The sequence below is a fragment of the Halichondria panicea genome, chromosome 3, assembly GCF_963675165.1.
Source record: "Halichondria panicea chromosome 3, odHalPani1.1, whole genome shotgun sequence".
NCBI classification, from domain to species: domain Eukaryota; kingdom Metazoa; phylum Porifera; class Demospongiae; order Suberitida; family Halichondriidae; genus Halichondria; species Halichondria panicea.
Genome location: NC_087379.1, coordinates 3,531,556 through 3,559,241, shown reverse-complemented (window position 1 = coordinate 3,559,241; position 27,686 = coordinate 3,531,556). Strand labels below are relative to the sequence as shown.

At 41.5% G+C, this 27,686-nt stretch overlaps 2 protein-coding genes and 2 long non-coding RNA genes across 5 annotated transcripts; 3 read left to right on the top strand and 1 right to left on the bottom strand.

Annotated features, from left to right (window-relative positions):
• The first annotated feature begins 5,520 nt into the window (after positions 1-5,520).
• Positions 5,521-7,892, top strand: LOC135333120 (uncharacterized). Its single transcript, XM_064528040.1, is given in 4 exon segments — positions 5,521-5,613; positions 5,856-6,010; positions 6,689-6,888; positions 6,954-7,892. Coding segments are annotated over 4 exon segments (972 nt in total). The 3' UTR covers positions 7,478-7,892.
• A 2,813-nt stretch (positions 7,893-10,705) lies between these two features.
• LOC135333025 (uncharacterized) lies at positions 10,706-15,454 on the top strand. 2 transcript variants are annotated; one of them, XR_010393731.1, is made up of 4 exons: positions 10,706-11,568; positions 12,500-13,404; positions 13,961-14,954; positions 15,058-15,454. It is a non-coding gene; the product is annotated as an uncharacterized LOC135333025 (long non-coding RNA). The 2 variants fall into 2 exon arrangements; XR_010393730.1 differs by having other exon boundaries at positions 10,726-11,568; positions 12,500-14,954; positions 15,058-15,346.
• LOC135333026 (uncharacterized) lies at positions 15,360-17,376 on the bottom strand. Its single transcript, XR_010393732.1, has 4 exons — positions 16,561-17,376; positions 16,414-16,491; positions 15,623-16,362; positions 15,360-15,567 (listed from the first exon to the last, which is right to left on the bottom strand). It is a non-coding gene; the product is annotated as an uncharacterized LOC135333026 (long non-coding RNA).
• Positions 17,377-18,802: 1,426 nt separating this feature from the next.
• Positions 18,803-26,491, top strand: LOC135333119 (uncharacterized; the record flags this gene model as incomplete). The annotated part of the gene is made up of 7 exons (XM_064528039.1): positions 18,803-18,961; positions 19,032-19,120; positions 19,173-19,512; positions 19,552-19,793; positions 19,846-20,113; positions 20,786-20,868; positions 25,634-26,491. Coding segments are annotated over 4 exons (744 nt in total), but the record flags the coding sequence as incomplete, so codon positions are not given.
• Positions 26,492-27,686: the final 1,195 nt, after the last annotated feature.

Genomic DNA, 27,686 nt, shown 5'->3' with positions numbered 1-27,686 from the left:
ACTACTTGCAACACACTCACTTTACATTGCTGGTACATTGCGCAGCTGTGTAGAGATAATTGTGGATTTTTTGACAAAACTGGACACATTTTGGAACCGCTTAGTCCACTTTATATCAGCCGCTTTAAGCAGTAACTTCTCCACTGTAATCCTCATCAAATACTATCACTTTCTTTTGGTAGTAATATTGCTTTGTATAAAGTAGTATTGGGTTCTAAAATGTTAGTTCATTTTTTGGTCGCACACAACAAGATAGTAACCAGATAGTAACCGTGGTAATAGTACCAAATTAATGGTATTTATGTCCACAATACATTTTGGGTTACTATTGTTGTATACAGTACACTTCATCTTCAATTTAATGCGATCCCGTCCTTTTCCTCCGGAGTGGTGAAATAGTTGTCAAAGTACACGTGCCTTGCGGAAGTAGCTAACACCCATACCAGGTTTGCTGGGGAGGTACTGCTTGAGTCTAACGCCGAACAGCGCTTGTTGATGAGGGGACGTAGCGTTGTGTTGTCAAGCGCTTGGGCGAGTAGGGTGTCTATTGATGGGAGCGCCCATCAACATGCAAAAGCCTCAACATGCAAAAGCCGATCCACGGGTACAATGTACTCGGTGTGAACAGTAGAGTCGGGCCAACTGATTGAGTGGCCATTGACTGGAGGAAACAGCTAGGAGGTGGGGACTTTTGAGACAGGGTTTCCTTAGCGGCGCTGTCGCGGCGAAATTTGTTGGGTGTGGTCCCAACTTCCAGTGCCACACCTACTGGTTACACCTACTGCTCATTGTCTTTTTTACGTCTTTTTTACACACACACACCAGGGGGGGGTGAATGAGGAAATGATGAATGAGGAAATAAATGAGGAAATGAGAAATACAATAATTTATGGTCTAATTTTCATCACAATAATTATGACATTGTTATATAGATATAATTATAGATGCACAAAAGTAATGACTGATGTATCGGCTAGTAGGTGACTAAGTTATCAATATAATTATAATTATAGTGGCACCTCCATATAGTGGCACCTCCACACAGTACCGTACCCTCGCGAAAATAAGCCCATCTTGAATAAACGCCCATCCCCTCTTTTGCCTCGAAGTTCTTGCACAAGGGTATTTTCACTCGATTATACGCCCATCATCCAGCTACTATTACTATCACGTGTCCAGAACTGACGTCATACTTGTGGTGAAATTTTTGCATAGTGGTAGCTTTTAGAAAAGCTGGTTAGTGACAGAGTTAGTGCTAGCGCAGTGAGTTAGCCTCTATTTATATTCAGTCTCTTTGCTAGCTTCAGTCTCTTTGCTAGCTACATGTAGAACAGTCATGAGTTTCTCTATGTGATTTTTCTCTATGTGATTTCGCTTGCCCTCAGATGTAGATGCAGGGCCACGGATCTCGGAACGATGTCGATCCCCGGTGATTTTGCAGGTTATCTTACTGTTCCTTCTGTGGAGAAAGTAGCTCTCTAGGAACATGACCGACGACTTGTCCACCTTTCCATGCTGCTACAGAATGGATATCAAAAACATTTCCATGGTCAGCAGTAACTTCGAGGTTCTCATTGATGTGTGGTGTCCATATCTCCTTGAATACATGATGTCCTCGAATGGTGGATTCAATTCTAAAGGAGGTAGCCATGATGCCGATGAGAAGAAGCAGAAGCAGGGTAATGATTCTGTGGTAAATTGCGCCTATTAAATTTTCAAGAATGTAATTTAGCCTGTAAGTTTGATCCCCAGTATTGCGCCTATTTTCACTCTGATAAGCATTGATTTTATTGGCCAATTGAAGTTTGATTCTCAGTATTGCGCCTGATTTCATTGGCCAATTGAAGTTTGATCCTCAGTATTATAATTATTAATCAATTTCATTGGCTAATTACAGTTTGATCCTCAGTATTTGATCCTAAGTACATGTATCCTTGTGCTTAATCTGATGTATTTAAGAAGGTGATTTTCTTGGAAAGATGCATTGTACCAACTCGACAAACTCCTTGGCTGTCGAATTCAAAGTCATGGTTGTCGATTGGCGATTGGCTGCGAAAGAATGACCACAACTTGACCACAACTTATCCAAGACAGCAAGAGAATTTAAAATCGATAGAAAATGTGTTCGGGAATGGGACCAGAAGTACAAAGACCTCAAGTCCAACTGTGTCGGTTCCAAGGCAAGCGTCGCAAGATAGGTGGTGGAAGAAGGCCGCTTTCAACTGATTTGGAGCTAAACCTGTTCCAATATTTGGAGGAAGAAAGAGCGCAAGGAAGAGTGGTCACAAACCTCGATTTATCGAGGAAAGCCATCAGAATTGCCGAAGGACTTGCCCTTCAAAATTTTAAAGCAAGTCCAGGCTGGCTGCTTAACTGGAAGCGACGACACTCTGTTGGAATCAGGTGTGGAACCAACAGCTCTCAGAAGGTGCCTGCTGATTTTGCTGAACAAATTCATGACTTTCGGGTGTCAATTATAAGGTTAAGAAAAGCCAAGGACATCCAACCATCCCAAATAATAAATATGGACCAAACAATGTGCCGATTTGACATGCCAACCAATGATTTGAGAGACAATTCGCATAAAGACGACAAAGGCTGAGAAGAGAGGCTTTACTGTGGCTCTTGCTTCTACTGCAGCAGGAGAGAAGCTTCCCGCTGTGATTATATTCAAAGAGCGAAAAGGAGTTTTGGGAGAAAGAATCCGAAAAAAGTTGAGTATCCCATCAGTTGAGGCCTCTGCCAATGGTTGGATGACAACTGAAGAATACCATCGATGGCTTGTGCAAGTAGTGAAGAGAAAAGATGATCGACGCCTCTTAATTCTGGACAGTTATTCACCACACAAATCTGCAGTACACATTACGACAGCTAATGACCGCTGCAATGCTGATGTGTTGATAATTCCAGGTGGATGCACATCAATTGTACAACCAATGGACAAGTGCATAAACAAGCCCTTCAAGGAGTCGATGAAAGCAAGCTGGCAAGAATGGATGACAGGGAGATAGAGCGCTCACAAAGGCAGGAAACCTCAAACAGCCGACTAGGCAAGATGTCTTGAACTGGGTGTCGACTGCCTGGAAAGTGGAGACGCTAGTCCACAAGACGATCTCGTGAGTGGATGCTAAAGAAGTAGAACTGTCGGAGGATGAACCAGAAAGCAATGATGTCGACGAGATTGATCCGTTTTCAGAGGATGAAAGTGACACTGACTGACTACAATAACTTTATATAATATTAGGTTCATTGAGTATTGTGTTAGCATTATCATAATTATTAATGGTATCATAATATTATCAGGAGTACATGAATAGGAGTAAGCAACTACTATGTACACCATATAAATTGGTTATTATCGTTATTATCTCACTACGTCACAAACACGTGTAAACTGTGGTTACTTTGTCTACACATGACCATGTATGGCTGCATGGTAGGCTCACTTACATGTAGAAATTGTCAACAAGAGTGAAGTGCATGTGCAGGTGAAGTGCATGTGCAGGCTAGGCTGAAACTATATACAAGACTTAGAGAATAGCATAGATCTAGATCTACTCAGCTAATATCATCTAGACCTTAGAAAAAGACGGACTTGGCGTAACTAATCTTTGCTGAATAACATGTTTGATGCAATGCAAAGCAGTTAGCATTGTGTGTGGTGCCAGGTTACCGTGTATAGAGAGAACTAAACTAGAGGTGTGACAAGCTGCTAAAGTTGCTCCATCTCTTACTTGCAATGTCATGGAATATTGCAAGTTGTGTGTCTGAGGAAAACAACGTCAACCTTGAGAGACACAGCAGTAACAAGGGATGCCCAAGCACTAAAAGTAGGAGTTTCTTCATAGTCTGAGTCGATTACTTGTGAGTCTTTTGAGAGCTTTATTTCTACCCCAGATGCAATGCAACGTAGGAAATCGTACCACTGAATTTGAAAATTTAAGTATGCATCTTTGCCTTTACACTTTATGTAAAATTGTTTGTATTGATTGCACAGGCAGTCTGCAAGCTTCACCAAGCCATCATCCTGTTTCTTAGAGATTATAATTATTAAAAACCTTGTTTTCTCTCAGGGTACATCTCTAGTTGTGGTAGCTTCTCTACTTTAGTTAATTTTCTCACCAATGCTAGATTATTTTATTCACGCTTTTGGCAACTTCTATCACAGTTGCTTTAATATCACAGTTGCTTTAATTGCTGTGTTTATGTTTCTTTGCTTTTCTTCATATTGTGCAAGAGCTTACCAAGTGTGCTTGCACAATGTATGTAATTAACCACACTGTTTTGATTGTGGTTGTAGGCCACTTGAGATGTGGCCATTTTACACATGTAGTATGACGTGGCATGACACATTGAGATAACAACACGTTCTCCTATTCATGTACTCCTGATATTATATATAGACTTCACAAAAAAGATATGGTGTATGGTAACTGCTATCAATGAAATATGAAAAAAAAAATTTTTTGCTGAGTTTGCACAAATTAATTCCGCATTATTTCGAAAAGTTGTTGCAGAAAAGGGTGGGCGTATTTTCGCGACAGGTTTTCAGATTTGACTATCTGCGAGAAAAGTTCGGTTTTCCTAGAGCCTGTCATATATTATATATCATATATATATATCATGTATACTATGTATATCACAGGAAAAGTGGGCCTGCATCACTGACTTACCGTGGCTAGTGGCAGAGACGGTGCATAGACGGTAGCTGAACGGCCTCACCAACAGACGGTCCCCGTGTCAGAACAACTAGTTTGAATACTCCATGCTGTTACTGCAATCAACTCCATTCGCCCGGCACCTGCAGTATAGTGCCCCAAATCGAAGTACATCCTACGCCGTAGTGGCCGATGCTTTTCATGTTTGAGGAAGGGACATCTCGTTCGCGATTGACGTTCTCAAGGCCGCTGCCATAACTGCAAGGGTCGACATCACTCCAGCATTTGCAATCGACTGACTGAACGAGTACCCAATGGTCAGCAATCACCTTCAACCAGTGACGGCGCGACCTTAAATGTAACGAACCCCTCTACAGATCAGCTGAATCCCCATGCCCCGGCTTTTTCGACTGCCGTTCCGAGTGGCCAAACAACCATGTCGCTGTATGCTAACTCCAACCAGACAGTTCTTCTGCAGACAGCAGTGGCCGAAGTTTTCCGTCCAGGAGATCCCTCTCGCACCCTGAGAGTGGGAATTTTATTTGACGGAGGAAGCCAGAAATCATACTTGACCCAGCGGGTAAAGGACAGCCTTGCTATCCCCGTCGACAATAAACAATATTTGTCTATTGCTGCTTTTGGTTCCAAGAAGGGAAGGCCTAAAAACTGTGAAGTAGTGCATCTTGTAGTTCGTAGTGGCCATCAACAACTCATTTGTGACCCAGTGATGTCACAGGCCTACTTAACCCACTCAAGTCATCTTTCTCGATTGGAACTCGCGGAGGTCCGCCAAGAGCCAGCCCTGAGCATTGATCTGCTTATTGGCTCAGATTTTTACTGGGAGTTCGTCACTGGATAAACTATGCGAGGAGATACCGGAGTTAACATGACCCTGGGATGGGTGCTGTCTGGACGGAGTGGACCGAGTGGAGCGGCTGACCAGAAGGAGCATGCCGTAAGTCTCGTAACTGCACACACCATGAGGGTGGAAGGCATTACCAATAAGGAGCTTGACAATACCATGAAGTCTTTTTGGGAACCTTTGGGATTGAACAACCGTTGAGTGACCCTGTGTGTGACCGATTTGCTAGTACCTTACAGCTAAAGAATGGAAGATACGAAGTTTCTCTTCCATGGCGTGAGGACCTCCCGGATAACTACAATTTGAGTTGAAGGAGGTTGAACGGTTTACTGCAGCAAAACCAGAAAGTATTGCAAGAATACCACTCAATTATCCAAGATCAGCTTGAACAGGGCATAGTCGAAGAAGTTAAAGACTCTGAAGTAGCCCCAAGAACAACTCACTACCACGCAGTGATTCGACAGGATAAGGAGACCACTAAGGTGCCCGGGCAAGTGGCCCCTCCTTAAACGTGGCCCCTCCTTAAACGACTGTTTGCATACTGGCCCTAAATTCAATCAGAAGATCCTTGAGATATTGCTTAGGTTCCGATGCTACCCGGTTGCCTTTATTGCCGATATTGAAAAGGCATTCTTAATGATTTCCGTGAACCCTGATGATCGTGAAGCACTAAGGTTTTTGTGGGTTAAAAACCCTTTTTGTAGCGAACCCGAGGTTGTCACTTTAATATCAGCCAGTCCCTTTCTCCTCAATGCTACTATTAGCACCACATTGAAGAGTACGAAGAGTCTCATCCTGAAGTTGTGAGGGCACTAGCTCAGTCAATGTATGTCGACGATGTTGTTTGTGGGGCTGATCGACTATACGCTCGTTCGAAGGAAATTTTAAGCCATGGTTCATTTTAAGCCATGGTTCCTTTAACCTCAGGAAGTTTACCACGAATGCCACTGCTTTGCAAACCCTAGTTGATGTTCAAGAAGCCACCCGTAAGCAAGCTAACCCATGTAACGTGGCCCAGGCAGACGAGTCCTATGTTGAGGCTACTCTCCCCACGGGACCAAACAAACACCCTGAGGAACAAAAGGTTCTTGGTGTTCATTAGAACGTTTCACTTGACCAGCTGTTATTCCGCTTTGATGCTGTGACGGACTCTGGTATCCCTGTACAGCCAACTAAAAGGATGGTTAATTAGCTTGATAGGCAGGATCTACGACCCGGTCACCATACGCTTCAAAGTTCTTATGCAAGAGCTATGTAAGAATAAGTCATTGGATGGAGACCTGCTGAGCAAATGGACGAAACTGGTGGAGCAGTTGAGAGGGGCACCAACGATCACGCTACCGAGGTGCTGCCTCCAAGGTCCAAGGAGTGAGTCGAAATTGTATCGATTATTCGGATTCTGTGATGCCTCACCTCAATCACTGCTTATGCAGCTGTTGTGTACCTTGTGGAAGAGGACGAAGGCCTTGCATACCCTTTCTTTGTTGTATCGAAGACTCGAGTGTCCCCGTTGAAACTTGTGACCATACCAAGGCTGGAATTGCTGTCAGCTGAATTGCTGTCAGCTGTATGCTTGATCTCTAACGTCACTGGAGACCCTATCTGGAAGATCGAGATTAGCAGAACCAAGATGCTTCACCGACTCACAAGTCGCGCTCTTTTGGATCATAGGCACTGGGAAGGACTGGAAGCCCTTTGTTCAAAATCGGGTTGATGAGATTCGAAGGCTGACACAGTTCGAAGGCTGACACAGATAGAAAGCTGGAGTCATTGTCCTGGGAAAGAGAACCCTGCCGACCTTCCCTCAAGAGGGTTGACGCCGACAGAGCTGGTTCTTAGCCAAGTATGGAAGTATGGACCCGATTGGCTCAAGATCCCTGAATCTCCACGTATCACCCCTTCAATAGAGAATATCCCAGAGCCCTGTCTCAAGTCCTCCTCTAAAGTTGAGCGATAGTCTGCTGGCCACCCCACTGCCACATCGCATCAGCAATGTTATTGAAATCAAAGCTCAATCCACAAGCTCATTCGCGTGACTGCATACGTCATCAAGTTAGGAGAGCTGACACCCCTGAACTTACCGTAGATGTACTTTCCAAAGCAGAACGATCGTGACTGTCAGTGCACCTTTGAAGAAAACCCTAAATTCACCACTTGGAAGACACAGCTTGGCTGGATGACGATGGAATTTGGCCGATGTGGTGGAAGGTTGAAAAATGCTGACATCTTATTCTCAACTAAACACCCTGTGCTTCTCACCAAGCAGCATACCTTTACGACACTTCTGGTTCAGGCTGCACACCGAAGAGTCCAGCACAATGGAGTGAGGGAGACACTTGGTGAAGTTCGAGTCAAGTATTGGATTATCAACGTAAAGGCCATAACTGTAGACGTTACGAAGGAAGGTCTATCAAGCCCCCTCCCGCTCCTCCTCTTCCCTTTTTCCGAGTTAATGAGGCCCCACCGTTCTCCTATACAGCTGTTGATTATGCTGGACCTATGTACGTTGGGAAACAGAAGGTTTGGATTTGTCTGTTCACTACACGGGCAATTCATCTCGAGATTGTATGTGATATGTCAACCCCTTTATTCGAGCACTTTATTCGAGCACTAAAGCGAGACGTGGTTTTCCTAAAAGGATTTTCTCTGACAATGCCAAAACTTTCAAGGCAGCCTAAGACTATCTGGCCAACCTTGGGGTTGAGTGGGTTTTCAATCTCGAGGGAGCCCCCTGGTGGGGTGGAGTTTTCGAGAGGATGGTAAAGTCTACCAAGAGATGTCTGAGAAAAACTGTAGGCTGAGCCCGATTCTCACTTGACGAAATGCACACTGCGATTGTGGAGATTGAAGGGATTATCAACTCTCGTCCTACCTGGAGTCGGATGATGTCGAAGAGCCGCTGACACCCTCACACCTACTAGTAGGACGCCGACTCTTGAACTTGCCCGACAACCTCACATGTTATGAGGAAGTGGGAGACGAAGAGTTTGAGCTGTGTGGTCTGCAGAAGAGAGCCTAGCCTCGGTCCCAGGCCGATATTGTATCTGGGCGTGGCAGGAACCGGAAACAAAAGCAGTGATTCTTTACATTTTGTTTCCTGCTTTTTTTCTGTAATACTAAAGGTGTACGTAGAGGCATTTTACTCCCGTAAAAGTTACAGTAATTTAGCTCCGTGTCATGTTCTCAATTTATAGCTAGCTAGCTATGGCATGCAACGCGTTGTCTTGCAAGATGGCCTGACTCTCATGGCAGAAATAGCAGAACAGGCCCAGGCTCTCAAGCTCCTGTTTGAGGGAAGGGACGTGTTTATCTGGTTCCCAACGGGGTATGGCAAGTCTCTCTGCTATATCAGTTGCTACCCTTTTTAATGGACTACAAGCTAGGTAGGACCAAGGCTCCTCCTGTTGACAAAAGTGTTGTTCTTGTTAATTGTCTCTCCCCTTGTATCTCTCATCATGAGACTCATGATTGACCAGGTCAGGAGTCTAAACAATAGAGAATAAAGGAATCGACAAAGATTTGGTTGCCACTGCCAAAGAAGTGTCTTCTGGAAAGTATTTCCTGCTGTATACTGCTCATTTTTTGTTGTACCACGAGTCAATTTGTTTTATGTATTAAAAACCACGCCCAGATCACGCCCAAATACAATCAGGCGATCTAGCATTCAATTGGAGACGGAGACGGATCGGCCGGCTAAGGAGAGCCAAGCACCTAAGTGGTGTCCTGAACCACTTTTGGAGACGATGGAGCAAGGAGTACTTACTCGAGCTTAGAGATGCACACAGGCAGAGAGGGTCAACCAACGCTACTGTAGATGCAACCGTTGGAGATGTTGTGATGTTGTAATGGTGATGTTGTAATGGTGTATTGTAATGGTGTATGATCAAGACCGGATTCGGATTCTGGAAAATGGCTAAGATTCAGAAGCTCATAACTGGTGCAGATGGTCAAACCCGTGGAGCCATCCTTCAATTGGCTAACAAGGCTGGAAAACTAACCACCCTTCGAAGACCTGTGCAACTACTCTAACGCAAGAAGAGCAAGAGGATGACAAAATCGAACTAGAGGAAGAAAGAAGCGAACCCCCCCCCCCCCGAGCGTCCGCAACGACGTGCCGCTGCAAGAGGACGGGACCGTGTGAGAGCTTGGATCTCAGAACAAACAGATAATGACTGTAGTTGACTGCACCAACTACACTTCTTACAACTACACTTCTTACGTCAGCAGTCAACTGGAGGAGTGTCAGGAACTTTGAACTTTGAACTATATACTTATGATTTTTGTACTACTTGAGTTTTTTGGGTCATTTGATCAGACACGTTTTGTGAGATTTACTGTAATTAATGAAGTTTCTAAATCAGATGAAGCTAAACTGACTTACCTACCCCTAGACAGCTAAGGTGTGTGAACATAATTATTGAACTTTATTACACTAACTAGTAACTCTAGAAAAATTACTCGATTAGGCTGACTACTCACTGTACACATGTACAGAGGTTGATTGCATAATAAGTTGATTGCATAATAATGTTCTGAGTGTACTGTTTACTTGTGTAAGGACATTTTCAATAATAGGCTTGTTGGTTGTACTGTTATGCTCCCCAGCTAGGATTAGGTCACAATTAGTCATTGTTGGCTTGTGTGTGCATGTTGTGTGTTTGCCTGTGATAATACATTGTAATAGGTTGAATCTTTTTATGAATCTTTTTTTGGATCCGGAACAATTTTTGTGGTTCTTGCTTTTCTTTGGTTGCATGCAGGTCATTCAGTGCAGTTGCTGCACGCTGTGCTCTGGACATCTCTTAGCTCTTCAAGAATAAAGATGCGACAACCTGCGCAGAGTCTGCATGGGGAAATCCCTTCACGGATTCTTCTCCATTTTTTGGGTGGAACAAACTCATCTTCATGTTTCTCATGATTGCAACAATTTGAGATCCCCCCAATTTTTGTGGTTCTTGCTTTTCTTCAGTTGCTGCACGCTGTGCTCTGGACATCTCTTAGCTCTTCAAGAATAAAGATGCGACAACCTGCGCAGAGTCTGCATGGGGAAATCCCTTCACGGATTCTTCTCCATTTTTTGGGTGGAACAAACTCATCATGTTTCTCATGATTGCAACAATTTGAGATCCCCCCAATTTTTGTGGTTCTTGCTTTTCTTTGGTTGCGTGCAGGTCATTCAGTGCAGTTGCTGCACGCTGTGCTCTGGACATTTCTTAGCTCTTCAAGAATAAAGATGCGACAACCTGCGCAGAGTCTGCATGGGGAAATCCCTTCACGGATTCTTCTCCATTTTTTGGGTGGAACAAAGTCATCTTCATGTTTCTCATGATTGCAACAATTTGAGATCCCCTCACATGTCAAATTAGTGGGTCCAGCTCAGTATTGTGCTATTAAAGATAGTTGCAGTTGTTGTTTGGCTGTCTTCAGTTGCAGCTGGAAATAATCTTCTACCAATGTACTGGTCATCCTTAAATAGTCGAATGTATGGAGTGGGAAGGATTGCATCTCAAAATTGCATTCCAAGCTGATTTACTTCGATCCCACGTACTTTTAATGGTGGTGTTTGTATTTGTTGCCAACAGTCTCCCACCATACACCTTCTCCTTTTTGTAAGTAGAGACTGATGCGTTGACATGCGTGACTTTAGAAAGTCTTGTGAAATGATTGTTCCACTGTATGGTGGTACTTTGTTTGCCACCTCTGTAACCATTGTTGCTTGTTTTCGTAGACTTGTCAGTGTACTAGTAGTACCTGTCTCCTCTTTAGCTTGCATACTCCTGGCTTGCATACTCAGGAGTCAAAACATTGTCTGGTTTTCTGTTCGTAGCTCGTAGGCTAATGTGTTTGATTTGAGCTCTCGTTCGTGGAGCGTAGGCAAACCATATGGTACTGGGTGGGAGCGAGATCGTGAAGATATGTCCCATATAATCTATCCCTAGCTTGTGCAGTAGGATTCAAGATAGTAGGATTCAAGATGAGTTCGTTCATGATGAAGCCAAGTAACGTTGTAAAGCTGTAACACAGTTTTGGGATTTCGACCTGAATCAGGTAAATACAACAGCTGTGAGATTTTTACGAGAGTACCTAATAACTGTTTTATCGTATCATGTACATCCTTCAGTTTTAGAAGCTTTAGATACTTTGATTATTGCACACCACTAGATGTAGATTTCAATGTGGATTGAATAATTTGGGTGATCGTTTCTTTGTGTGGTGTGTGGTGGTTTCAGTAATCCCGGGACCTCTTGGAGTAGATTATTGGCGTGTCCTTTCAGATCTGAAAGGACACTGTAATGGTTCATAATCTAACACCTCATAGTCCATTAAGTTTAAGTCTCTGAGAGATTGAGTTGGATTAAGAACAAGGAGTGAAGGGACCCGTTGTGCTCCTTTCAGCAGTTCTGTTAATTGTTCTTGCATTTCGGGCTTCTTCATTGCTGCTGTAACAAAACCTCTAGCTTTAAGTTCGTCTCGTAACTCAGCCACTAACAGTTTTCCTGCTTGTCCACCGTATTTACCTCTTAGAATGAGTGATTGTAGACATTCCAATGATCTTGGAGGGCATTGCATAAGGCTGTCCTTGCACCCACAATTCCACATTTGTAAGTGCCACCTGCCTGGGTCCCGCGCTCGAACTGCTGGGCTGGTTTGTCTCCACAAAAGAATTTGGTCAGCAATAGGAGCGTCCAATAGGAGCGTCCATAATTGGATGCGATAGCTCTTGTAGGCATTCCAGTCGGTCTGATATCAAAGCCAACTGATCCGACAGTGCTGATGTACTGGGGGCTGTCATGTGTATTACAGGTTGTTCTATTTCTTCCTGTATGTTTGTTGCTGTTAAACCACCATTTTTTTGCCATTCGTTGTCTGTAAGGAATACTCCTCTGTCATACACTACTTTCACAGCAAATAGAATATAACCTTGTTGGAGCACAGTAGAGTGGTCGTGCCAGAATGCTAATGTTCGTGTCCTCTGTAGAGCAGCAAGTTGGTGTTGAAGGTCACAAAGAGTTGTACTGGGTGAGACAAGGCAGTGTGCGAGGGATAGAAGCTCACGGATTTCTTCTATCGTAAGTTGCTGAATTTGCTGGTCACTCATTAAACGCATGTACTTGTTTCCGTATTTCAATTAATGATAGCTTTCTGTCCACCTCTTCATTTTTTACGTCTCCGTCAAGTGGATTTATGTACAATATATGAGGTGAGCGTGGCTCTCCTAATGATAGTTTGCCGCTAGCAATCAGTTCCCATTTATAATTTCAGGTGTTGGTAAGGATGGGGTTGATATCTCACCCCCTGGAAGTCTCTTTTTTAGTTCTAGGGAGGAAGTGACCTCTTTTGCTCCATGTCTAGCACATTAAAACCTTGTTTTATCGCATATTCCTTCAATACTTGACCTGCATTTTTTCCAGGAATTTGTAGCTGTTTTGCTGATTGTGACCAGTTGATGGTTTCTCCTGTGGGATGCGATTGGAGCAATGCTCATGGCTCCATGTGTGATTCTCTGAATTTTCTTGTTAGGGGTTGGAGGTAGTTCGAAAGACATCGCAAAGCGTTTATGCTTGTATGCTGAATCCCTTCAGCTTCAGCTAGCGTCGTTAAACAAATGTTTTCACTCATCTGCTTGCTAACATGTTGCACGATTTTTCTTTTTTGGGCTCTGTCACGTTGTTATTTTTTTACTTTCGATATTTTTTGTGTTAAATTTGCCATTCTCATTTGCCATTCTCGAGAGTACACTGCTGGTATGAATGACCATGTCCTTCTTGCCACTGTTCGTTTAAATCTCCTAGTACCATGCAAACTTCATCCCTTTCAGGTTGGGATGGTGACACTGGGTTCTACTCTGAAAGACAGGTTGTTCTGGGAACGCCTCTTGAAGACGTAAGTGGTGTCTGCTACATTCTGTGCACTTTGAAACGGAGTGTTTATTCTTCTCAGTAACAGAAAGCTTTTTCCAGTTTTCGGATGAAAAGTGTGCCTCGTAATCTTCCCTTAGCATTGGGTTCCATTTTTTCGAAAAACTGTTTAAGGTCCTTTTTTACAATATTTGTCAAAGTGGGTTTCCCCTTTGCTGTCTACCATAAACAAATCATCTGGGAGAGCAATGTCACTAAATTGTTTTTCGAATTCACTCCTTCGTGCTACCACATTCACACAACGTTCATGTGTCCCTCTCTTTGTAGCTCCCGCAGTTCTTGCATACCCACAATTAAACTTGAGGGCTATTGTTGGCGTAAACATGTCGCTCTGTGTGAGAAGGATTATAAATTACGTTAACTTACGAGAGATTACACCCTGAAGTGTTCACATTCACATTCAATTAAAATGTCTCGAACTAAGCTGCTCTTATTGCTACATTTTTTAGACGTAAAACTTGTAAACCCATAACATTTCCTTTCTTTTATTCTATGCATACACCTTACGTACCTGCTTCAAGCTTGTGCAATGGATACCAGGAGTATTGCAGGAGAGTGTGCAGTGCTGGAGAGCATGCTAGCAAAGAGATGAAAAATTGTTCCATATAATTGTTATCAATGTTCTGTTTTTGTTATTAATAAACTGAATCTTTAGCTCTGAACAATAGTATTTTGCAATTGCAAGCTGCACATAATAATAATTGCCGCCTGCGCAAGTGCAGTAATTTTCGAGGTCAAGTACTCAGAATCACATGACAGTTGCCACTCCCCCCACAACTTCTCTGCAGCTGATACTGTACAATTATGAAAGCAGCTTATGCGGAGGTTTAAAACACCATTTAGATAGCTTATAACTGCTCTATATGAAGTCTTCTATTGATTTGTCCGTCTACTTTTCGCTTGAAATCATAATCGTCGCACTAAAAGCCTGTTCTTTAACGAGTGAGTCACTTCCAAGTAGCAACCTACACAAAAAATTTGATCTCTGCAAAATGATGTTTTGAGTCATACAAAGCAACTAAAATAAAGCAGGCAGCCAATTTGAAATACCTTTTGCACAATAGCAGCCGTAAACTCTCACCACAACTATGCGCTTGCATGCAATATTTCCACTCTAAACAAAGCACACTTCAAGTTAAATTTCAAAACTATTATTGAAGCATAGATAAAGGAATTTTGTGCTGCAATTCTACACTTCAAGGTAAGTAATTTAGAGCAGAATTAAACCAATTGTATTTAGTTGTCAGAGCCTGGTGTATTTTTTATAACTACAAGCAGAAATTGGAAATTTTGTTTTGATGCTGCCAAAATGGAAATGTCAGTTCCTCACCATATTTTTGTGAAGTATGATAATAATTAAAAAGAGACATCCGATGTATTTTTAGTTTTTCAGTATTAACTAGATTCTACTCCGTAACAAAGTAATAAACATTACGAAATGTCAGTGATCATCATAATGTATTGTACACAGGCTGTTGACTGCCCTCCCCTCAATGAAAATTTCAGCCACCCAAGGTGATAGTTTAATATACTATATATACTGTATTATAAGTATTCAACTTTAAGTCTTAGATTCACATTTTTGTTGTTCCTCACTGCTTGTTGTTCCTCACTGCAGTGCGTGGCCTTGTGTGCGTGGCCTTGTTAACAACAACAGGTGAACAATTTGTCCAAAAACTAAGAACTGCTCGATTAAATCAAGTTTCAAGACGCTGAAGAAAACTATATACTTGGTCTATGCATATATTTGGTCTATGCATATATAGAGATCTACTCTGTCTATGGTCTATGATATGCCAACTTTTCAACAAAAACACATGCACTGCATTAATGATGAGAACAGAAAGTGTGCTATTTTGACCTAACTATTGACTTTTTTTACTGGAGACATAACTTTGAAAAAAATTATTTATTGTTAGAATCTTAAAGTCAGAAGAGACTACATACAAATGTGTGTAGTACACATGCAATTGTTATATTAAGTGTTCACTCCTGTTATAGGGTCCTTTAAAATGTCACAAATTCCATCAACGTCGACGACTCTTCCAGCTGCGTTTACCTCTCTAAACTTAGCAAGTTCCACCAAATATTATTGTTCACCTGTTGTTGTAGTTCATATACAAGGCCACTGCAGTGAGGAAGTTTGTGAATTAGTATAGTACATGAATTAGTATAGTACACACCTATAAAATCGTCACCTTTGCCTTGGGTGGCTGATTCAGACATTGAGGGGAGGGCCTGTGTATAATGCGATCACTGACATTTCGTAATGTTTATTACTTTGTTACGGAGTAGAGTCTAGTTAAATATTGAAATAAACAAAACTAATCGGATGTAGTTTGGTGGTTACATGGGACGACTCTCCTTTTAATTATTATCATAGATACATGCACTCACAAAAATATGGTGAGGAAAGCAAATGCAGAGGAAAGCAAATGCACTGACATTTCCATTTTGGCAGCATCAAAACAAAATTTCCAATTTTTGGTTGTAGTTGGTAAAAATTACACCAGGCTTTGACAACTAAATACAATTGGTTCAATTCTGCTCTAAACTGCTCTAAACTACTTACCTTGAAGTGTAGAATTGCAGCACAAAATTATGCTTCAATGAAATTAACACCCAGGTAAAGAATACACCCAGGTAAAGAATACTTCAGTGGTACCAAATGAAAATTAGAAACCTGATACATGGCCAAAACATGATGATCAATTAAGTCTGTTTGACAACAAATAGTTATTGGAGTTGGCTTCATAAGCATTAAAGTGGGGATTAAAAGAGTCAGTTTCGAGTCAGTTTCGAGCAACAAAGTGGCACTTTGTGACTTCTGAAAAAACTATGGATAAGATTTTTCCAAACACTGGCATACAGGTAGATTCTACAATGGAGACGACGACGACACGTTATTTTGATCCAGGAGGTTCTGCAAAAATAATAGGATGGCTTAATATAAATATGTAACTTTGACACTTACTGAATAGCTGGCACAGCAAGACAAAACTGTTAACTGTAAAGCATAATTATGGCAGTTCGTCAACTTCAACTGATTTCACTACAGCAAGAAGCAAGAAGGGTATAAAACATTAATGTAAAGTTGTTCTAATTAATGCACACACTTTACCTGGGCCAGTGCTGAACGCATTTCCGTTTCCTACAATACTAGCATTGGTATAACAGGACTAACCCTGATGCCTTAATGCTATTGATTTGGGGATCCAAAAATATCCTTGAAGTGGTTGCCTCAAACCGCATGCACCAATATCTTGTCATCGGCCCACACCTACATGATCATGTACAATGAAGCACAAAACATACTGACCATTGGGGAATGTGGACCATGTAATGCTGCTTAGGTATGATGTTGCAAAGAGCTCCTTAAATGTTAGCAGATAGTCTTCAATGAGGTATGTGAGGTAGGCAGCAGTATACAGGCCAAATCAACAATCTTCAACAGCCGCAAAAAATTCTTCCAATGACATTCACCTTCTGGAATAGAGTCACTGTGGCAGCAACCGGGCCAGGCACCACATCTGAGATGCTGCCACACAAAATTTTCACACTGAACAACAGTAGACTGTCTCAGAGAGTGAAATAGGACTGGGCTTGCAGGGATCATACGCGAAGAGTTCATCTTCCAAACTGATATGTTTTTCAGCAATCAATGACCTGAGCAGTTCCTTGATTTCGAACTGCAGCGTTCCCTCAAGAATGTCATGCAAGAATGTCATGCATGCAATCCGGAGGTAGCCCTTCAGTAACGTGATGTATTCAGTGATGTATTCAGGATTGAATCGCCATAAGTAGTTGCGACATGTTCGGGGCATTCACTTTCGAGCATAGCACAGTGCTCTTGATGTGTCACACGAGAACGTGCTTTGAAATTTGTAGCTAAAAACGGAAGTAAAGTAGCATAATGTACAAATACACTGTTTCACAAGTATAGTTACGCACCTTGGTCGCATATCGTCCTTCACTGCCATACATTGCCTACATTGCCGACATTTCCTTGTAGCTCTATTAAGTGCCTTGTAACCACCAATATATTGGTTATCAGCTGGGAGGGATCCTCGAAAGTTGTAGGTATGGTCCCCGATAATGAAGTCCACCCCTTCATCCTATATGAATTTAATGCTATATGAATTTAATGCGGTAGTTGCAATATACAAGCACCTACTGAATCTAGTTTAGCAACATCCATCATGAATTGGCTTCACAATTTCATCGACACCATAATTATGCGGCGACATCAACAGACTTCACTACGCCCAAAAGTTGAATCATATCCAAAGAGGATCGACAGTGAGGAGATATGTTCGCCAAAGTATCTATACAGTGAAAGAATACTCACCAATTTTGTGTTTCTTTGTATAATTATGAGCCCAGTGGATTCGCAACTTCCAATGGATCAAAGAAGACAGGATTTGTAAAGCTTCTAAATCAGTTGAGAATAACGGATGAGCTAGACAGGCATCCCCATCACAATAATCACCCAGTTGGCCATCATTCATCTTGTGTATATTATGTACATTGAAGAGGTGAGAAAACTTCCTCACCTCTTCCAAAATGTTGGGCTTCGATAATGGGCTTCGATAATAAGCATGCATCGAAGGGAATCCAGTACAGAGCCAGCTCACTTTAACTTTTTTGCGTTTTTGGCCAAGTCTTCGTTCAATTGAAGTCTTCGTTCAATTGGATTCTGAGTTACAAAAGATGTGGTAACAGCTAAGAAGCTAAGAATAATGTTAATAAATTGAACTCTTCTCTGAAAAATTTTTCTTGCAAGAAAGGGGTCTCCAATCCTTCAAAGGGTCTTACTTCAGGGCTTCCAGCAAAGGAATGAAACAGTTCTGTTACGCCTTCTACGATGTGATTTAGGGCTGACTGAGTAACTCTGTTTACTTCCTTCGTCTTCAGCAGAAACAGTGCCGAGCTGCGCTTTAAATTGATAACTGCTGGAGAGTCAGAGTCATCACCCAATTGACCATTTCTTCTTCGTCTTCTATGTGAAAGTTAGGCTCAAACGAATGTACTGATCCGATATGTCGAAGCACACCTTTCAGTGTTGGAGAAGATAGTGCAACTAATAGGAGCTGAGCAGTTAAACTGTACTACTAGGAGACACTATACTGTTCGTTATTCTAAATAAATAGCAGTGGGTGGGTGGAGTTATTTGATGGATCACATGGTGTGCCACATGTAATTTATCCATGCTCTCAAGTCATCTATAGCTATCTCCTAAACTATACTGAAGCTACCCTAGACGAGTTCTCATTTCATAGAAATAAGCCTGTTGTTCTTCCTGAGAAAACAGGAGAAGACATCGAGTTCCTAAAGAGAAAGTTTTTGGAGTGCTTTAAAACTACACACACAATGTAAGAATTGCTGTCACATTCCAGCGCTTTGACGCAGAGTGGGAGGAATACATAGATCTCGAAGATGATACCGACAAGGACGTTGTGGTATCTCCTTTGCTGACTGACACTTCAAGGTGTTCAACAGAAGACACAGAAGACACTAATGAGGTTCGTTGTGGTATTCTGTTGTGGTATTCTGTTACTTATCAGTAATTACATCAATTGTCTTTCCTTGTAGCTAGGTGACGTGTGTGGACCACCTGATGAATCGTTTCTGGCATGCCAATCAAGCCCTTCCTACCCTTCCTCAATCGCACTCTACAAAATGTAAGTGTTGACAGTAAGTGACATTTCTTTTTATAAATTATCCCCCATGCAGCTATACTCACTTAATGACAGTTTGGTTCAAAAGCTTTTTTTATGAGAATGATACCTCTGATGAATCTGATCAGGGTGGGTCTGATTTAGTCGAGAAAAAAGTCAAGAAAGAAGAAGTCAAGAAAGAGACAAACCTAGTCAATGACAGTGACGATGAACGGTTGCCTGAACCCTTTCCATTACCAAAAAACTTAATGACTACTTCCGCTAACAAATCCTTCTTTTCATCCATTGCTGCCGCAATGTTTCAATACAAAAAATACCCAGATCATGATGAAAAGGCTAATGTTGGCAGGCAGATAGTGACGAAGTACCCATTTCTTGCTACTGAGGCGTCATATGTTAAGTTTTAATACTGCATACAGGGTGGAATTGTTAAGACCTTAAATGACAGGTTCAAGGAGTTACGGAAGAAAAGAGAGAAGGGTACATTTTCAATACCCGATGTACCAGAAGGTGAAGATGATACTTCTTTTAAAAGGCACAACCGGTGTCTCCAGGCAGAGTGGAGTAAGTCCAGTCGAAATGGCTGGTAGAACACCGATGCTCGAGGACAATAGTGATGGTCAAAGCAGTATAAAGAAATATAAAGAAATATCCTTTTTTGCAAGACTCCGCACAGGTAAAGGAATTTCTAGCTAGTATGTTTTACATGCACTTTAATTCCCAAATAGTTGATTAGAACGGATTTCTAATATCGAAAATAGAAAGTGAGTGGAACGGAAAATGGGCCCCATGCATCATCAAGCAGGCAGCATTGGAGTCAGCCAGTCGAGCCACCGTATCCGTTGTGTACGAGGAACTTCTTAAATAATTATTATACAATCATGTAATCCTCTCGCTACAGAATTGGGGAGGGGGAATCACTGACAGCTCTTGCCATCGTATTCCATCTCCTACCTGATGTCAAGAGACTACAACAGGGTGATTACTTTTAACCAGGTTCGTATAGTAGATGAAGTGTATGGTAGTTTGTGTGTGTGCACTGTAATGCAGCTATTGGTAGCTGATATTTACGTTGTGTTTTTCTCACAAAAGCTGTGAAGAAAGGACAGAAGCCTCCATATATGTTACTCACAGGGAGCATTTTTGGTTGTCGACAAATCTATCATTTGTGAAGTGTCTTCCGTGCATGTGCTCACATGTCAGTGCCTTTTATACTTTCAATATTCAAGTTTCTCTTTTCTTGAGCACATGTTTTGTGGATCATCTAAGTGTCCCCCATCTGTTAAGCATTTCCTTGCCTCTTTACAGAATATTGATTAGTATTTTTTTGTTCAGATTTCATGCGGATTATATTTCTCGGATAAGTAAGGGGTGGTGCATGATAATTATTGAATTGGTGTGCGCAGGCCCAATCAATAAGGTGTGATGTGCCCACTGATTATCCACACTAAGCTGGGTGTGTTGTTCCCACTCAAAATAATGGTGTGTTTTACACGCATAATTTGGCGTACCTACGGAGACGAAGCTGTCCCACCAATTACAGTGGGTATATCCCACCACAGTTTTTACAGTGTATCAATCAATATTGCTAGTGATGACTGCAAGTTCATTGCTGCTGAGTTGTAAGTACAGGCTAGTGATTTACAATACATCAAATTATCTTCACAGATGTTCCAGTGCTCACAACAGTCAGACTTTATATATCGAGAAATCAAAGGCCAGTTTTCAGATAACCAGAACAAGTACCAAAAGTAAGTATAAAGTTAACAAACGAAGCAATTTATGAATTTATCGTTACTATGCAATGACAATAAACCAGCACGTACGAAAAAGTTCAAGTCAACAAAAAGAATGCACAAAAAAAGGCATATCAGAAAAGGGTGAGGTATAATTATAGTATCAGTGCAGATGTTTGATAGAAGAAGAAAATTTGAAATCAGAAAGTGAGAAAAAACTGAGATTGGCGATACTGAGGACAATGGGGAAAATGTTTACAGACAAATTACCACTGAACACGAGCTGACTTTGGGGTGGTGCCTAAAAGATCAAAAGATTATCAATCAATACACACACTAAATTGAATAATAACACATAATTATAAATTGTGACAGGGCCAATGAAAACGGACCTTAACGCGGCAATAATTACATTAAGCTATAGGCCAATTTAGTAGAAATGAAAAACATGGGCAAAAAAATTTTTTTTTCACAGGTGCTAACTTCAACCCTTCCTCTACCTACCTGTAAAAATTTGGGTCTCTACGAAGCTTTAAACAGGTCAAGCGTGGACGTTGAAGAAACTCACCAAACGTTCATTTTTTACAATGAAATTTACTGTCTACGTGAGGGGAAATTCCCTGGGAATTTCCCTATTATTGTTAATTATTTTTAACAAATAAAAGATGACAACTTGTACAGGACTATTTCATCAGCCCAGTACTTACAATCATCAAGAGGAGCCAGGTATATTATAGCTCCACTTCTTAACAAACATAATTTAGCAACAGAAATAGATTAGAAAGAGCAGCTATCTAGCTAGCTAGCTTGGCGTAGATCCACTCTTGTTTCTTTAGATGTACGTATCCCGTGCCACTTGTCCTCATAAACACTCCATAACAACCTACAGATAAGTAGTAAGTTAAGATAGACACAATATCAATGTCACTTACATTCTAGCCAATAGACTAGCGTTTCTCAGGCCTCCGACACTTACCACCACCTGGGGGAACCATCAATATAAATGTTATACAACAATTCCACGCAGTTTCCTGGGCCCTCCATGATGTGATCACCCATCCCATCAGGCCTGTTACTACTAAGCACAATGGCAGTGATACCAGTACTAAATTAAAGGAGGAAAGCTTCTTATAAGGCTACTAATAAGTTGGATCAAGCCTTAGATTGATACCGACGAATACTAAGTGAAAGACTACCTATAATAGATCACTTAGGCTTCCTTTAAGCTGTATGAAGGACAGAGACACTTTCTGTAGGCTCCATACAAGTGAGGGATCTTTTATAAGACTGATACATTACACAGATAATAAGTACAAGCTTATAACAAGACATGAGAGCTTACCATTTGAGCGACGGGAGTCTTTGTCTCTTTATTTCTTCGAAGATCCTTCCTAGGTGCCAAGCAATCCAGCTACATAGCTATACTAGCTAGCTAGAGAGTCCTAGAACGCCTAGCCTTCATCTAACTAACTTGTCTTCTCCAGAACATCTTTTACTAAGCTTTATGAGTATACGGAAGTGCCCGGAAGCCAATAATTGAACTTCAATTATCATGACGTTTGAGCGTCATTTACTCAAGAGGGCGTTGCAATACCTTCGTAGCGTTCCCTCGAACATATCTCCGGAAAGAAAGTAGCTAGGAGGTCGATCTTGGTATCATTTTGAAGCTTAAAGGACGCCCTATCTGATTCAACAATAAAAACTGATTCGAAAATGCCCGCGTTAAGGTCCCTTTTCATTGGCACTGTCACAATTGGGTAGGTAACACAGCACTAACTCACAAGCCAATGGCCATACACAAAGTACAGTACATCTCATACAAGGGTGACAAAAAATTATGAATCGTGCAACCTTAGACATAATTATGTATAGGCAGCAAACTTACATGCAATGGCAGTAATTGTGATCCTACAACAATGAACTTGAGTTAATGCAGAAGTACTATCACCTCTTTGTTGAAGTAAGCCGAAGGTACACATCATAGACCTAGCTTCTCCAACACCATGATAGCAAGCCTACAGAAGTATACATAGGAAGGGGCTCTTTTGCTTTCGTATAAAAGTTGATGTGACTCTCATTACTGAATCATCCATATTATATTTGGAATGTGTTCTTCTTCATCACTTCCTTATCGTATAGTTCTGGTGAAACAATCTGCCTTCATTATCTTGCCTTCATGATAATGTAAAAGTCATCCACAACGACCTCAAAGGAACTTCGCAAGAGGCCTCGTCTTCTTCTGCTTCTCCTGTACAGTGCGAATTAAGTATGGACCGAAAACATTTAGAAATAGCAATGGTGAAATGTTAGTCTCTGAAGTTGTATGTGTAAATCTGGTGAAAAACGTTGTTGATCAATTCATATTGTTAATTGCTAATTGTTAATGCATGCATGGCCCAGGCACTATGTGACTCATAACTAACGGCTTCAGGCCAATTCTCTACCATAATGCTTTTAATGACTCTCAAACATCAAACAAATGGCTGGGTCAACACGCATCCCGACTTACAGCTAACCTTGTCAGCCTTCCATTAGAGAGCACGGATTTGCCTACAATTATACATACCAACAATTATACATACCAGATTTAAACATGAATGAATGTAAGACATAATTAGTCACATAGCCATAATAATTATTCAACATTAAGAGAAATGGTTTCTAAGCTAGGACGGTATAAGAAAGACATTCCTTAATTGATTTCTTCATTATTCTACCAAATGAGTATATATCGCTCTGTGTGCTCTGTGAAACAAGCCAGCTACTTGAGTGTGACTTTCTGTTACTTCGGTCAGGCAGTACTTCTTAGCATGCTTTTCTTTACATGCCTTTCCAAAATCCACAATACATGGCCGATTTTAAGTCCCTAATACTACATTGTCTACTTTAAGATCATTGTGAAGAATACTCAGCTTGTGCATGTATGATAGACCATCACAAATTTGGACCCCGATTAAAAATAGGGTCTGGAGAACTTCCTATCAACGAGTTGTGCAAGGCTTTAAGTGGGTGATAGTGGTCACAAATAATATTAGTGAAAACCATGTGTATGTTGAGAGTCCTCTGTGCTCAGTGCTACACATGCAGAAGCTATAGCAACTACTCAGAGTCACTAGAAAGATCTCGCTTACATAAACCAGGCATGTTATGTTTCAAGGTTCTCAACAATGGCATGGATTCAGTTCTCAGAGAAAAAGATGCAAATCAAATGCAGTACTGCCACTTGAATATGGAATGCTGGTTTCAGGTACAGATGTAGTACTACCGTAAACGTTGAAATTTTCGGCGGATGTTTAATTTTGTTTTTTTCGTCCTTGGACTCAACGCACGAAATTAGCCACACCTACGTTAATATAACGGACGAAAATTTATGCGCACGAAATTTAGACATCCTTGAAGCTAATTATCTACAACTCACTACCCATGGAACTTCTCTCTGGCATAAATAAGCCATTATTGTCAGTTGCATTTAGCAACAAGAGGCGCTTTGTATAACTATCTTTCCTTCTTTTTGCCTCCAGTTGACCGCAGCGGTTAACACGCCGAGGCGTGTCGACACAACTTGTACATAGGAAGTTCACCAGACCCATGTTATCGACCTAGCGTTCAAATAATCCGGGGCGAGACTAAGTATTTGCATCCATGAAATTCGTTAGTTGAATACAAGGCTTCACGCTGACATTACCAAAACAGTGTGGGCTGGAATTTAATGTAAGTAATATACTGAGGAGTCGGAAGTAAATGTTTTGACACAGACGTCATAAAAATCATACGAGAGCATCCTATATGAACGTCACCATCTGCTAAACATTTCTCTTATCTATTTGTACACATTCTTGGAGTTGCCTTGGGTAGACTGATTGCACTCGTCTTCATGGCTGCTGTTAGCAACTTTAGTGGTTTAGTATTGCTTAGCTCGATACACGTTGAGTTCCCTGCATTCAAGGCTCCATACACAGCTTTTCGATTGAGCCTCTTGAGCTTGAGAACCAGAGGTCGCAAAATACCCGCCATAATGCATCTGAGAAGTGTTATCATGCTATTGAATGAGTACTGTGGTTAATTTAGTGGGTGATAACACCCGCAGCCTATTCACCCACCCACTCATATTGACATGGCTAATAAATTTTGTTACATAACAGCTCCTAGTACATAACAGCTCCTAGTAAACAAGCCAGTCCAGAAGAGCAGAGAGCAAATTCAGCAAAGAAGTACTCTGACTTCAGCTAGCCACACAGAACCACAAGTACAGCCAAACTTCTCTCTGCTGCATCATTGGTATATGAACAAGAGACATTCATTAGAAGAGACAATAGTTAAACTAGCACAAAGCGATCGTCTGGAGAAAAGGCTTGCAGAAGCAAGGTAGATACGGGGGCTAAAAAGGAAGAAGGAGGTACTGCGTATGCGTATGCCACGTTGGTTGGGCGGACAACGCTCGCTCTGGGCGAAGCGTTGGTTGGACTCCGCCCAACTAATGCCACGTGTGAAACCATTTTTTATTTTCGAGACAACTTATTAAACTAAGATGGATGACTGGGACATCCATTGTCGAACAAATGGCCCCCAAGGCAGCATTTTGAAGTAGGCGCATTTCACATGCGTGAAGACTGTGAGTCTAGTACATCTGGTGTGGTACGTGCTAGTGGGACTGACATCACGGTGATAAGCCCTAGCTAGCTCAAGCCCAGAGATTGCACAAACTTACATTAACACACCTACTGCTGCTATAGTTTTACTACATATTCATACTAAAATACTGTGGTATTATTTATTACAGAGTGACCATGGAAGTGCACCGAAACAGTCCCCTCAAGTTCAAGTGGAGTATTCATTGAAGATCATTAACCGTCTTATTCCAGGTGGTGCCGTGGAACGGTTCTCAGCAAGTGTCTTTCATAGCAAACAGTCTTTCATAGCAAACAAGAATTGGAGGAGAAAATTATGTGTACTTTGGAATCTGAGAAGCTCATTAAAAGTACTGATGGCGTACACATAATGCCTGGTCATGGTTTCAAAGGAAAGCAGCAACTAGTTGATAGTGATGCTGAATGTGGCAACAATGTATGACTCTTACAAAAAGAAAAAACCCCTATAATCATTTGGGCAAAGATAAAAGCACATGCTCGAAAGCGCCTCTCTATTTCTGATGTAAATTCTGGTGTACCCCCGAAGAAGAAAAAGCCTGAAGAGGACAAAAACAAACCTGCCCGCTACCAAGGCCATTCGTCGAAAATGGCCTCTATTGTTGATGAGCTAGAGGAAAAACACACTTCTGGAGAGTTTAGTCCTGAGCAACTTCGAGCCTTCAGCTAAACAAGCACGTATCATATGACGAGCCTCCAGACAAGCCATTCTTTCGCCAATCAAAGTTGAAGAAACGATCTACATCACCTGCCTGCCAAACGAATCACACTGACGTCTGAGCATTGATCAGCTTGAGAAATGGCACAAGCTGATGGAGCTAGGTGCTATTACACAAGATCAATATGTAGAGCATAAGGATACAATCATGAGTGACATCAAGAAGTTTTGAGTGTAATATTAAAGCAAGAACATTGTAAAGTAATCATGCTTATGCATATCCACTATCACTTATCCAACGTATACATTGTTCTTTTGTGATGTTGCTAATACTTTGAGGGTCATCTTTAATGAAGTACTTTACAGAACTAAAGGTTTCCTCTATTGACATAACTAGTATTCCAGCATCCTCAAGTAGCTCAATGACTTCTGGCACATGGTGAATGGAACTTGAACCATCAAATGGGTTCATGTTGGGTATCAGAGTTCCTCTAAGAAAACCAAAAAATTTGTCAAAGTTCCCGTAGTGAGTTCGACTCCAAGTAGGCAAATAGGCAAATAGCAGCAAGTGCAGAGACTCTAATTCCACGTACTAGGAAGCGATGACATACTGGGGGTAAGCCTTTCAGGTGAGTACCCAAATTTCCTTAATGATTGGCGCTTATCGCTTCCACTTCCATACAAATTGTTCTTTCCTAAAGAGCAATGCATGTGTCAGCTCTATACTTCTTTGCTTGCTGAATTTTCTTTCTTATGAATCCATTCCTCTTCATAACACGGCACACTGTAGCTCCAGTTATTATGCTGCATATCTCTCTCAGATAAGTACTGAATATGCAGCTTTCCTCCCAGGTTCAGCAGACATCTTCGATTTTTAAAATTCCGGTACAGTGTAGCCTCGAATCCAGGAATCCAGGCGTATTTTAATCGGCCTGGTCTCAAGGCTAAGTACAACAGCGCGTGGGCGGGGTAGATACATCGTACAATACGGACTACGGATATTCGAAGGGAAGTGAAATCAACCGTATGCCGTACTTGCTGGAGAACACAACCTCTTGCAGAATCGTATTCTGAAATTGAGCAGCAACTATCCACTGAATCTCCACAGCCAACAACGATCCCCGAAACTACCACAGCACACATCAACAAAGGCAAAAAAGTTCACGAGGTATCACGGTAAAACACACTCTGCAGAAGCAAGCGCTTTGGTTTTGTGAATCATCTCACAAGCCACAACATCAAACGCCAGCGATTCTGCGAGGGTACAGCAATGTACAGTGACGAAGCTTATCATGAATTGAGCGTTGCATCTGATTTACCACCACTGTACCGAATCAAGGATCTCAATTAACAACTCTCTCGACATCTCGAAGGTCCTTATCCTGGTGCTTATAGACTACCGAAAGCTGCAATCCAGGAAGAGCTAGCTAAGATCATAAGTATAGAAGAAATTATACACTTATTATGGCCCAACCAATAAAAGTAAAACTCAGTGGTGACGGAGCTCCAATATCATACTTCTCTCATTT